General features: G+C 40.8%; 1 protein-coding gene across 2 annotated transcripts in view; it reads left to right on the top strand.

Annotated features, from left to right (window-relative positions):
• The window catches only part of LOC148013138 (uncharacterized), a 57,918-nt gene extending 44,303 nt beyond the window's left edge, over positions 1-13,615 (top strand). Inside the window, exons 2-9 of one of the 2 annotated variants that reach the window (XM_087668081.1) lie at positions 7,207-7,291; positions 7,471-7,587; positions 7,807-7,871; positions 11,818-11,894; positions 12,026-12,105; positions 12,184-12,295; positions 12,376-12,495; positions 12,707-13,615. In XM_087668081.1, the coding sequence (XP_087524207.1) occupies positions 7,207-7,291; positions 7,471-7,587; positions 7,807-7,871; positions 11,818-11,894; positions 12,026-12,105; positions 12,184-12,295; positions 12,376-12,495; positions 12,707-12,892 (842 nt within the window). In that variant the 3' untranslated portion in view covers positions 12,893-13,615. Of the gene's footprint in view, positions 1-7,206; positions 7,292-7,470; positions 7,588-7,806; positions 7,872-11,817; positions 11,907-12,025; positions 12,106-12,183; positions 12,296-12,375; positions 12,496-12,706 lie in introns of both variants that reach the window. The other variant, XM_087668079.1, reaches the window with a different exon arrangement.
• Positions 13,616-13,897: the final 282 nt, after the last annotated feature.

The following is a 13,897-nucleotide window of genomic DNA, read 5'->3' as shown; positions in this document are numbered from 1 at the left end:
CTATCTATGTCAATTGGGTGATTTACATCACCCCTATCTGGTGGAAAGGCCACTTGGTAAATTAGAAGGAAACACATCTTTAAATTCATCTAACAAACCACTTAATTCATTACTTACATTCAACTCACAAACATAAGAAAGTTGTTGCTTTATATTACAAAAAGTAAAAGTGTCCTGTACAGGAAGGGACCATAACATATATACCTCACAAGCTTCCTTCTTTATCAGCTTTTGAACTTCAATGGAACACATCAAAGGGTTATCGGATACTTCATGTTCACCTTGAATCACAAAAGTCTTACCATCCCTTTCAAATTCCAGTGTATTATGATGATAACTACGCTTTAAGGATGGTTCCAATCCCTATAGCCACTCCCTCCCTAAAGCAATATCAGCTCTTTCCATATTCATAATTTGGAAATTAAGTTTATTTTTATATCCTTGGAACTCAATTTCCAAATTGGATACCATTGTATCCCATATTTTATTATCTTGACCTTGTATCATATGAATAACATATTGATGTCCACTCTTTTGTTGGGGAAGTTTCAATTTTTTGACAAGTGCATAATTTATGAAGTTGTGGGTGGCAGTTATGACTCTAACCCTCTTTCCAGCTATCAATCCATGCACTAATTCCAGGGTCTGCACTACATGGATTTGTTTGTCTTTTCCCTTGCCCTTGTCCTTATCCTTTCCTTTATCTTCCCTCTTTTTCCTTTGAGGGCAATTCTAGGCAGCATGGTTAGGGGATAGGCAATTGAAACACAGCCTTTCTTTTTTAGCCTTATCAAAGTCATCTTAACTTAACTTCGGTCTTATATATTGTTTCTTTTCAAAGGGTTGTTTCTTACCCTTAAGGAATGACATTTTCCTTTTAAATTTGCCTACAAATTTTAAGGCTTCAAATTCCTTAGCCTTGGGCTCCGTATCAATGAGACTAGTGAGTGCACCTGGACGTGTATTATCTTCATTGATTAATGCAAATTTAATTGCCTCTTCAAGCGTTTTAGGTGAACTCCTTTTCACTTTCTTTTTACAGGCCTTATCTAGTCCCCTTATGAATCCTCTTGTCTTTTGAAATTCATCTCTTCCCTCCAATTTTAGGATTATCTCACGATACTCCTCGAGATATGTTAGCAAAGGTCTTCCCTTTTGTTTGAAAAAATCCCAATCTTCCCAATTTCTTTCCATTTCATTTTCAGGAAGGAATTCTTTCAAAAAGATCGATTCAAATTGAGCCCAAGTTTCAGGTATTTTATTTGCCTCCTTTAAAGTTCTCCACCATTTATATGCCTTTGGTCCCAAGGTTAAACTAGCCTCCAGCACGTGAAGATGTGGTGGATAATTTATGCAAATCTTCCCATTTTTGGAGGAAGTTAAAGATAATATCTTTATTTCTATCCTTTTCCTACCCATGAAACTGAGGAGGTTTCATATCTTTTAACACTGGGTTATCCCTCAGCTTTTGGTGGGGTTTCCTAGGCTCTCGTATAGTCACATCAAGTTCTTTCGATGAAGATGGAATATCTGAGGTCTGTACCTTACCTTTATCCCTTTCTAGTAATAAGGCTAATTGAGATTTTATTTCTGTGAGTGCTTGAGTTAGCAACTCCATTTGAACCCCTTGTGCTTGCACATGAGCAGTTAGATCATCAAATTGTTCTCGTGTAGCAAAAAATTCTTTCCATTCTTCTTCTTGAATTTCCGTTTCATGGGGATCCACCGTAGGATGGTCCTGGGAACTAGAGCCTTTGGTTACCCCTTCTTTCTCTTTCCCCTCCATTAATACACTAGAATTAGAAAACAAATATAAGAAATTTGCGTACAAGATGAGGTACTTCCCTGATTATAGTAATAGGGCAGATGTCGATGGCCTTTACAACTTAGTGATAGTAAAAGACGTGATGAATAGTGTGACTTTCCTCCAATTTGTGCAAGTCGCGTGGGAATAAGGCCTGTCGGCAGGAACACAGGATAAGGAGGGGATTAAACACCCCTCTGCTAGGTCACGTGTGAACAAGCTATGATCACAATTGTGACTTAAAACGGGAATTCGCCCGACTTGTACCATCCTGCCGTCCATGCCAAGTACATGGGCTTTGCCCGCAATGCCAACACTGAAGTAATCTCTCAGGCGACGCTCGCGCAGGCTCGAATCCTGCAGCTATTGCCAACACAGAAGCGTCAAACGCTTCCACACGCCAACATAGAAACGTTTAAGACGGGACTCGTTCACGCTTCGGCTGAAGATGAGGACGAAAATCCTTTCGACAGGACATAGCCCGACAGCTCTTTCCGAGAAGACGTAGCCCGATGGCTCTTTTCGAAAAGACGACGACTGACGTGACCCGCTCTGATACCAGTATTAAGTGCAGTTATTGTTTATGCCAGTCCGTAATAGATGTGGGAGACTTATCATAAGTGCCCGCGCGCGAGTTCTGTCATAAAGCATGAGAGACTGTTCTCTGTTTCTCCTCCCAGCCACGTCTAGGAAGTGCTGGCTAGACTTCTCACTCCTCGTGTCTCTCTCGCCAGCCGTCTCCTTAAAGTGAGTTATACTATTTTTGCACTCACTCACATCCTAGGCTCCCCTTGACCCCATTCGGGTGCCCAAGGCCCCCGGACGGTCTTCTCTCGCACTTGTTTCCCAAAGTATTACACCATAAATGTAACACTTACCCCTGCGGTAGACCTTCAACCCTACATGCTCCGATAATGAGGGCATTAGGGGCTTTGACATTGTCTTTGTCTGTCATTTTATGTGGTTTAGCCACTTTAGATGGAGGATACATTGTGCATTTCTTTTTGAGCACTGTAGGCTGTCATGGGTGCCCACATTATGGGCCTGGTCACTTGATTATTGGTTGTGGCCTAAGTTTGCGTATTTATAGGTGGCCAGACCTCTCATTCATTTATGTTATTCTTTGTGATCAGCTAGCCCTCCCTATTCTCTCTCATCCCCCTGCTACTATTTGGTGCCCACATTGACGATGAGTGCTGCTTGTTGGGGCTAATGGTTGCAGCCTTGTATTTTTAAGCCATTGGGGTTAGTGGTTGCACCTGCTATAGTAGCCAAGCAGACCTCAATCTTAGTTGGGTGGCTTGTTTTCAAGTGGATGGACTTCCTATCTTGCTACATTTATTAAGCAAATCATCTCTATAAGTTGGGCAACCCATTGGTTAGCTGGGCGAGAAGTTTTTGCTGATTTGACAGGCTGCATTTGTGGCAACAAAGCCTTGCATGCTGCATTTTGTAGATCTACCCCTCTTGCTTGGCATCAAGTACTTCTTTCACTTGGGATAATCCTTATCTACCTCCTTGACATCATCTTCTTTGCTGTACAACCGACTACTGGATCCCAAATAGGCAAAGAACACCTAGAGCAGCATCTCTTTTCTTGTGTTTTCTTGTAGGTATCCTTGAAGGACATCTACGAGTGATGTGTATGATTGGGGCAGTTGTGTGGATTAGACCGTGAAGACCAATCACCATCCTATCATTCTCACTCTTGACATTCTTTTGGGGCTACTAATCCTTGATTGGCAAGTTTGACACCCCTTATTTAGGTGCCTATCCCACCCTCTCTACTCACATCCGAGAAGTTGGATGGGACGAGCTAGCCTCCATGGTCATGCAAAGTTGAGTGCACCCTCCACAATTATGACCTTTGGGATTTTGTCACAATTCCTATATTCCTATCTACCATGGATCCCATGTTGGAATGACCTTGGTCTCGACAGCTTTATAGGATTGGTTGAATGCTAGAGCTTGCTCTTTTCTCTTGTTGAGTTGTGCAGATTTTGTGCTTGTGGATGCAAGACGCATCTGGATTGCCAGAAAGGTTCTACCAGATCTAGACATTTGGGTATTGCCTATCTCTCTAGTTGAAACTATGATAGCTCTTTGGTAGATTCTCCTATGACAAGGGATTATATCAACAAGATCGAGGAGATTTGGGATGACATTATATCCCTTGGTAAGGACATTCCTTCAGAGTACCTTGCTGTGATACTTTTGTCATATCTTTTGTCATCGATGTATTATGTGTTCTACACTAGTCTTCTCATCTCTTGTATACGGGACACTATCACTTACTTGGGAGTTATAAAGTACGGTACGATATTGGTACAATTTTTTTTTTAACTCTAAATAGAATAGATTATTTTGGACGAAAGATAATAGAATAGATGTTTAAACCCTAAATAGCAATGCTATGAGAGTATATAAGATGAATATTTAAGGGTAACATCCCAAAACCTCATGCCGCATGCTCAACATGCACTACTGTTACCTACAAGTTACAAGTACATAGATGAGAGAGTGCATACATCATACTCGATGGATTTTACAAATAGGAGTAGGCTTGAGGGAAGAGAGAGAGAGAGAGAGAGAGAGAGAGAGAGAGAGAGAGATGGAGGCTTGGGGGGAGAGTGGCCAAAAGGGCCAATTCTTTCATACTAAATCATACGAATACATAGAGTATAGTACATGGATGGGAGTGGATATATCATACATGAAGGATCATACAAATAAGAGTAGGCTTGAGAGACAAAAGGTTGAGAGAGAGAGAGAGAGAGAGAGAGAGAGAGAGAGAGAGAGAGAGAGGCTTGAGAGAAAAAGAGGGTGTGAGATGCTTGAGGAAGGCTTGGGGAAGAGAGAGAAGAAAGAAGAAAAAGAAAGAAAGGAAGAAAGTTATAGCCTTAGGGAAGAGTGGCCAAAAAGTGCCAGTTTTTTTGTACTAAATCGTACGAATATGGTACAGTACCGTACGGATTGTACCGTATGAATCAGTTTGTACTAGTACAAAGACAACCTTCTTTGGGAGGAGCTTGTTCCATTGGTGCTTGAGTAGGATGTGTGTCATAGGGGCAGAGATTCTGGTGGAGCTAGTGCACATAGTCGTGCTGTTGTAGCATCATCTACAGGTACAAGACAAGGCAAGTAGAAAAAAGCAAAGAAGCTAGAGTCATCTTTAGACTTTGATATAGATATTGAGGGGAAGCATTGAGGATATTTCAAGCGTCCTCGTTGTGGAAAGCTCTTGCACCTCAACGAGAAGTGTTGGAAGAAATACCATCACCTTCATTTGGGAGCAATGGGTGGATATACATTGGACCCTCTGCCTTCCTCTATCTCTTCTGAGTTGTTACATGAGTCCATTTTCCTTCATATCCATGAGATGGAGAAGCCTTTTTCTTTGGCTATCTCTTCTTTAGAGTGGCCTTGGCTTATTGACAATGGTGGATTGATTCATATGATGCCTTGAGGAGATTGGCTCTAGGATGTCCATTAATTAGAGGTTATAGTCACTGTTGGTGACGTTTTGTCGGTGCCTATTTGTGGTGTTGGCATCTTATCTCTATTACCTAACCGTCCATTGAGCTCCGTTTTGGTGGCCTCCATGTCCGGACTTGGACTTCCATCTTCTCTAGTTTATGGCCTTACTAGACTCCATATCTTGGTTGTCTTCACTAAGCAAGCCGTCTTTGTTGAGGATTCTTCTGTAGGAGCTATTCGCGAGATAGGTTGGAACGAGACCATGCTCCATCCCTCTTCCATTGTGAAGGGCATTTTGGGATTACTAGGAGGCTATGAGTTTGAGGGCAGCCCTAGGTTTAGTTTTTTTTTTGTTGGGGGAGGGGAGGGGTGTGATTGCGATCCTCCTCTCAGATGAGCCTGGACGGTTCGTCTACACCAGACAGAGACAGGAAATTTATTGAAAAAAAAGGATGCAGGATCAGCAGGCTATTGGAGGTCCAGGAAAGAGCTCCAGAAGTAGACATTTGCAAGTACAAATTGGCGACAACTGCTGAGTGGGACTAACACATAGCACCTCCAAATTAGGTGTAGGTTGGACTAAGGAAGATTAAAACAGATTCAGGCTAGACCAATTTTGGTCTGGTAATTCCAAACTACTGGCATTATTTTCATTAGATTTCAGCCTAATCTATTAGCCTCCCTTCATGGGACTTGTATCATCCGGTTCCCTCATGTATTACTGCCACATAGCCTACCCTTTCTCCATTGAGATAACTGTCAGGTGTCCTCATTGTATTATAGCTCTATATCTTCTTTCTCCATTCACACAACTGTCAGGTTTCCTCATTGTACTACAGCCCTGTAGCTTTCCTTTGTCCATCCATTGATAACTCTTAGTATTGGGGTTCATAGTCTCATGATTGTCTTTGCCTGTTCATTGTCTATTTTTCTTCCATTTTTGGGAGTGACTGACTAGGGCTGTTTTATTCCGGTGAAACATAAGGTCTAGAAATAAGCTCAAGTTGAAGGATTGACACGTTCCAGTTCTTTATTGTGAGTGGTGGGAGGGATGTGGGATGTGGTTTGTGCGCAGCTTCTTCATCACAATTTTCCACAAATGTCAAGACAAGGAATTGTAGCAAGCTGAAGAGACAGGGTGCAATGTAGGAGGTGGCTGCATTTTTCTGCCTCCTAACAATAGTGGAGTGGGTGGGATGAGGTGCAAGGGCTGAAGGAAAGAGTTCATATTTTTAAAGATAGCTTGGTAATATTGTAAGCATTTTTTCCTCTGCGATATGGATCAATTGTCATGCATTAATTTGTCTCTCAGACTTCACAAAACTTCGGACTTTTCTGTGTGTAAGCACCCTTTGAATTGTGTAAATACCTATGCCTTATCGAGTAACAATCCTCTACAAGTAGTATACTCTCACACATTGATGCACCAACATGATATTGGCTACACACAATCATGTGCCAACTCAAAATGAATGAACCCTTTAAAAACAGTTGTGCCCATTGTTGACTCCTAAGCAAGCCTGACATGGCTCAACCAAAAGAGGAATATTGGGCAAATGTCTAGTCTAGAGAAAAATGTTCAAAAACTTGTCAATAACTACTACCTGATCTCTGAACCTTCTTGCAAGTAGTGATTACTGCCGGTAAGTGTCAACTTCGTTATTAGCTATCAGCAGCTCACTTTGCATCGATGATTTTAAACAGTTTTTGTTTAACATCATGTGGTTTCCCATCTTGGTGGCTTTGTGGATAGAATGAAGACTCTTACATTCGAGGGACATTGAATCCATCCATGATGCCCCTCTTTCACCAACTAGGCTAAATCTAAAACAAAAGAAAAGAAATTAGGTTCTAATGTGCACCGTTTAGATTATGGTAATTTTCTTTGCCTAAATATGCCATCGTGTGCTCATGCCTCTATGTAGATGGGCCTGCAGAGGATCTTTTTGGAATATTTATCAATAGAATTCGTAGAGAACGTGGAGAAGAGCTTGCACAAAATGTAAAAGGGTGAGTAAACACTATGATATCATATATGCTTATGTGTTCTCATTTTCAAGTATAAGCTTGAGGTAAACTTGTGACAAGGCTAGTAGTATTATGTCAAAAGTTTAATTAACAGATGCTATCTTACAGAAATATATTTTGCATGAGTAAACTTGGCGATGTTCTGAGGTCTCATGAAATAGGCTTACAAAATGGGTACCGCCACCTGTGAAGATGACGCGAGCATACGTTGAAGCGAATATTGATCGATCTCGAAAGAGGATGGATGTGAAAGCATTGGATATGCTTCAATTTCACTGGTGTGTTAGCAATTTGAACAAGACTTTCTTTGACGTTACTTCTAGCAAAATTAAGTTGATCACAACATTATCATGGGATGTTAATATAGCATCAATGTCATAGGATGTTTGTGCATTTATTGCTTGAAGGCCTATATTGATGCAAAAGATATATTAAGCTGTGATATTCTGGTGGTGGCCATTTATTGAAAACCTTCATTCTGGATTTCTTTGAAACAGGTGGGAATATTCAAACATTGGATACTTAGATGCCCTGAAACATTTAACGGATCTTAAAGAGGAAGGCAAGCAGTCTCTTGATAATTTATCTGTGTTAAAAAATTAAGACTAGACAGGTCAGGTGTACCAAGATCTTATGTGAGCCTTTTTGCGCCCCCCCCCCATTCATGGGAATGAACTGTACTTGAGACATGCATTTCTGGGTGAATTCAATTTCCGGAACTTGGCAGCAGTTTTATGGTGTATCTCTTCTGAATACAGTCGTAAACACACATGGTTGTGGTAGCTCAATAGTTACTTAATATTTTTCATTTTTTTTTTCTGAGACAAGATGTACACTTATGTTTCTTGTGAAACCAATTGTCTGATCAAGTTAACTTACAGCTGTGATGCTACCCAGAAGGTGAGCACCAGAAAAAGAAAGTACCAAAAGTATTAAACCCAATGTATAAAGGAAATATGTCTAGAATAACATAGACCTCAGAAAAAACACTGCAAAAGATAGTACTGTTCGGGATTGTTATCATGAACCCTGAAGCAATCATACAATGACTGCTGAAGAGATCCTCTGGAAAATTAAATGGATCAACCAAAGTCAGCAAAAACTGTATGATTTTGAGTCTTCTAGTTGGTCTAAAAGTGCCCAAAATCTCACCCAAGCCAAAATGTGAGAGAAGTATCTAAGAGCTCTAGGTGTACCCCAAACAACCAAAAGGGTTTGCAAGATGTGAGAGAAGTCTCTAAGAGCTCTAGGTGTACCCCAAACAACCAAAAGGGTTTACAAGATGTAGGAGTGAATCTTGCTCTTAAATATGCAGGCAACTTTTCCTGAAAACTGTCAGTTGAAGGGTAGAACCATAGAATGTGAGGGACTGTTTCCAAAGGTGAAATATATCTTTGACAATCTGAAGTAGTAATGCCCCTCTTCACAAGAAGAATGCTAGAAGGCAAAACACTTACCAGGCATCTAAAAAGAAGTCTTGAGATAAGAGAGACATGCAAATGGCCACAAGGAGGGTGCTTCCTAGCCAAGTATTAGCCAATATGGCAATGATGAGCCACTAAAATTAGGTTTTCATTTAACCCATAATTAATTAATTCTCTTTAAACCAGCCCCAAAAGCACAAAAATGCTGAATAATTAAATTAAATGCCTTATTTCTGGCAGTAGGTCAGATGCATCCCCAATCCTCTATAAATAGGACCCTAGTGAGTGCATCCTCTCATCCCTCAGTCATTCATCACTTGGTGCCCACCTGCCCTCATTCTTACTGCTGTCTACACCCATTCCAGTGGATATCTCAATCCGCAGAGACTCCTGGAGTGCTACCCCTGCTGATTCCACACTTCCTACTGCTGGGCGATCTGTTTGCCGATGTTGCCTGCCTGTTTGGGCACTTTTTGGAGCTGCGCATCATCTTCCACAGCCTGTGTTTATCTGTTCCAGGTGTTGCGTGCGTGCCGGGTCACTCCAACTGCTTGTCTACCTCCTCATTAGTGAGGATGAATATGAGTGTGTCTCATCATCCAATATCGAGGTGTCATCTTTAGACTCTCTTGATGAGCACTTAGATCGTTCTAATGATGATGATGATGATAGTGATGCCTCATCATAGATTCATAGGTCTCTCTCTTTTTTGTATCTACTATCATTGTATCCACATGCATGATGTCACTATGATACACTAGACTGTAGTTGTATCACATGTTTTGTGCAGCCCATGCAACCGTGATGGTCACCCTCATGTATTCATCTTATTTTGTAATGAAATGGCTATTTCCACTTTAAACATGTATTCTATCATTTAATGATTTATGGTTTTTAAAAAAATCATGTTAATTTTTTTTTTGCACTAATATCGTACCGCACCTTATAAAATCATAAGATACCATTTAGTACCGTATTTTATCGTACTGTACCGTATCATACCTTTCGTATTTGACAACTATGAGCTCCATGATGAGAGAGAGAGAGAGAGAGAGAGAGAGAGAGAGAGAGAGAGAGAGAGCTCTCTTGCAAATACATAACAAGTTGAATAGATTGGTGTGATAGATGTTGATGAAAGTACAAAAGTTAGGGCCTTATTTATATAGATGCAGCGTTTTTCCCAAATCTTTGACCTTTATTAAATGTTGGAAGGTGTAAAAGGTGTTCACATCTTTGACACACACCCTTTCACACCTAAGATGTGTTTAGACACGGGAGCATGTATAATACTGACATCATTCTACATTTTTTGATATTGATCTCCCTTCCCCATTGTACCTTTCCTTCGCATTCCATGATTATACTCATCTTTGTAAAATGGCATTGTCCAACATGCATTTGCTACTTGCATATTCCCATCATGTAGCATTCATCTATGCATCTCATTGTGTAGAGCACCCCTTAATAGATCTCGAGTTTCCACCGGCAATTCTTTTACCACCTTACTACCACATCTCCATACTTCTTCATCCTTTTTCTTAGTCATTGACACTCATGAGTGGTTGGGATAGCTTGTTTGTTTTTGATGTGATTGGATATGACCATCCTTCTTCATTCTCCCCCTCGGATACAATACTTGATAGGCTGCAAATTATATCTCAAATAAAAGAAAGGTTCCAAGTTGTTCCATTTACCTTTGTAAGTTGTGGTAGGCCATTGGGTAGCTGATGAGCACCCTTTTTTTGATGCCTTTACCTCTTTGGGGTGAGCCTTCGGGCTCTTGATGTAAGATAACCATCACCTTTGTGATCTTGGTAGGCCATTGGGCAGTCGATGTACTTGGCCTGCACCACAATAAACACAAGCTATAGCATGCACTTGAAGTGGTTGGATAGTAGGGTGGCCACAGTGGACAAGGTGCTAAGGGATGGTGATGATGTGGTAGCAGTTGCTATGGGTTGGAAAATGAGTGGAGGGAGAGTTGATAATTGAAACATGCAAGACAAAGGATGAGGTTGAGTGGTGGACAACCTATGTATTGGATCCTCCCAAATTAGGGTTTGGCTTATGGGACACACTCTCTACGACTGTGCACCATTTAATGAAACTTTGGGTAATTTACATGTTTTGGGCTGTTTTAAAGAGCTAATTAGATAATGCACTTTTAGCTCAACGGCCCCTCTTAGGCCCAAAACTGAAACCAGAAAGGGTCTGCAAGTGTAACTCTAGCCCATAATCAGCCTGGTGCATCCCACCATAAAGCAACCATGGTAGGAGGCAGTTACATTTCTGCGTTTACCAGTTCAGCCCCAGGGACAGCTGCGTTTTGGTTTCTAGCCTGCTACCCTTCCAGTTTCAGCCTCATTTGAGCTCCGACCGGTGGTTACAGCACTCCGGATCGTCTCCGGTGGATGTCACTTATCGACACCTCGGTCAGCCCACTCCCATGAGAGCCATTGGCTGTTGGGCAGCTCTCTCCTTGAGCATGTTGTACACTCTTTCCTTCATTTACAGCATTCATTCACTCACTTAAGAGTTATCTTTCTTCTCTGTTTACATATGTTTTTGCGTTTTGTACAAGCATTGTATTTATGATGCATTCAGTTGCTCTTTATTGGGCCTTCTTTGTACTTCATGCTTTACCTCAGGAATGTTCTCGAGGTGTCGTTAATAGAATTTTCTTTTCTCAGAAACAAAAAGATCGCGTTTCTATTATGTTTGTCAGGGATGCATGCTTGGGCAGATGTTTTGATCCTAGGGTAGGGTTGCTGAAGCTGTCTGAAAATGCAGCTGCAGCTTTTACACTTACAAATAGAGTTTTTGCAAAAACAGAGTTAGCCAGGGTTTTGGACTTGAGCATCCCTGAAAGCCATATGAAATTGTATGATCCTTGATGATGATGATGATGATGATGCTAAAAAGTGATTTTGTCCCTGATGATGATGATGATGATGCTAAAAAGTGATTTTTGTCCCGACTTTACTATGGCAAAGTAGTAGTGTATCCGAATCTTAACACTAGTTCCAACTCTGGTTTGTTTCAGATGGTTGAAAAGGTTGTTTAAAAATTATATTGTTTTGACAGGAAAAATCAAAACCTTGGCCTTGACAAATTTTGATACCAAACATTTGGAGACCATACTTGAACATGAGATACCTATTGTGAGCAATCAGGCAGGATTAGTGCTGAGCCTGTCTTGTCAATTTCCATATCTAGGCTTAATGGGACATTGTGGGCTTGATGCTAACCGAATCTACTTGATTGGACTTCTATATCTTTTTCTTTGATCCAGGTACAGTTTTCGGTCATAGACACCCGACCACTGCGCAGGATGTCAGAACTTTGCAGTGTGACTGGTGTAAAACTTCTAACGTATGTTGTAGGTCTGGGTTGAGATCATGCATGCTTTATGATAGTACCCCCTCTATTTGATTGTGTACATGGATGCAGGTACGGAACTGTTATGGGTGGTTTGCTCTCTGAGAAGTTTCTGGATGCAAATATTTCCATTCCATTCGTTGGGCCAGCTATTAATACTCCATCTCTTAACAAGTATAAACAGGTTTGTGACACCTTCTGGCATCAACTGTTTGTCTTTTGTCCAAACAGTAATATATGCTGATTGGCTGCCCATTTTATCAGATGGTTGATGCATGGGGAGGATGGAATCTTTTTCAAGAGCTCCTAAGAACATTGAGATCTATTTCTTTGAAGCACGGTGTGTCAATTCCTGCTGTGGCAGTAAGATACGTGCTTGATAAGGTAAGACTTCAAAATGTCTGTTCTGTTTTCAGTTGGGTGGCTCATGTAAGGGTTTATGGACGGATAGATATAAAGTCTGATAGATTATCGTGTATGATTGACAAAGATTGATATGTTCATACATATGAGCTGTCTTATGGGTGAGTCTGAGAGAGAGAAAGAGAGAGAGAGAGAGAGAGAGGGAGAGAGAGTTTTTCCATGGTTTGGGCAGCCTGGGGTAGCTGGGTCAATGATTGGAGTTCGACTTGGCTTATCGGAGCATATTGAAGACACAAAAGCAATCTTCAACCTTCACCTTGATGACAAGGATCGTAGAGATATAGAAGGTGTCTACAAAAAGGGCAGGGACTTACTGAATGTGATTGGGGATTGTGGAGATGAATACCGAAGGGCGTGATCAAATGGAAGCACGGTGAGCATAGACGGACTTACGTTGGAGGACTTCTGGGGAGCAAATCACAGAAGTCTTTTAAGGGTTGTGCAAAGGATCGTGTAAGGAACCTCCTTGGAGTGGAATGTAGCGTTTCAGAAACGTGTTGCTTGATCGCATTCATAGCATGCTAGGCTCCACATGCATATATATCCACGTGTCGATTTAGGTACGTGTACTCATTTCTGAAGTGCTTGATCTAGAAGATTGGCACACCACTACATGCTTACAATAAGAGAGAGATTCCCTTTGTAGAGATCACAAGGAGCAAGAGTATAGTGTCATGGGCCTTATTATTAAATAGTGTCTTTCGAAGGACTATTCGGGCAATGTAAAATCCCAGATTGAACGATCAAATCTGGGGTCCATTTAATAATTTGTTCACTGAGTAGTTAAGTAATGCTTTATGTATTAACTTTCTGTTTCCAAGATATTGTGAAGTTGAACCCAAGTCTCAAGACACTCCAAGAACACAAAATGATTATGAGAAGCCATTATCCTGTTTTAATCAGGGTTCTAGGAACCTATGATCTTGTAGCATGGTGGAAAGATTCATGTACAACTTTTCTATTCCGTCACCAATGAACAATGAAATCGAACCTAATCTATATTGATGTATTTTGTGTCTGAATCAATGTAGTTGCAATTGGATGGTGAAAGGCAATATTCTGCACTTCATATTAGGGGAGTACTTTGTATTTGTAGATTACCATGATGCACCACACCCACATTTATACCAACATCTACATTTGCATTCATGGTTCTCTTGGTTCCCGTTGACACACCAGCAACAATTTGATGTTTATCAGGCGACTTATAATTAAGCATGTTTGCAACCCAACCACCCTTATGTTGGTGCATATTGGAGGAATAATGGAAACTTGCTCTCTTTTATTAATATGATATTACTTATATTAGTAAGGCTCCCCTTCCTTTTAGTCTCAACCTTTTTAATGAACCACATTACATGTA

The sequence above is a fragment of the Lygodium microphyllum genome, chromosome 26 (assembly GCF_053477565.2).
Source record: "Lygodium microphyllum isolate KBCC chromosome 26, Lygodium_microphyllum_v1.1.10, whole genome shotgun sequence".
NCBI lineage: Eukaryota > Viridiplantae > Streptophyta > Polypodiopsida > Schizaeales > Lygodiaceae > Lygodium > Lygodium microphyllum.
Note: the sequence above shows the minus strand (reverse complement) of the source record. Positions and strands in the feature narration are given on the sequence as shown.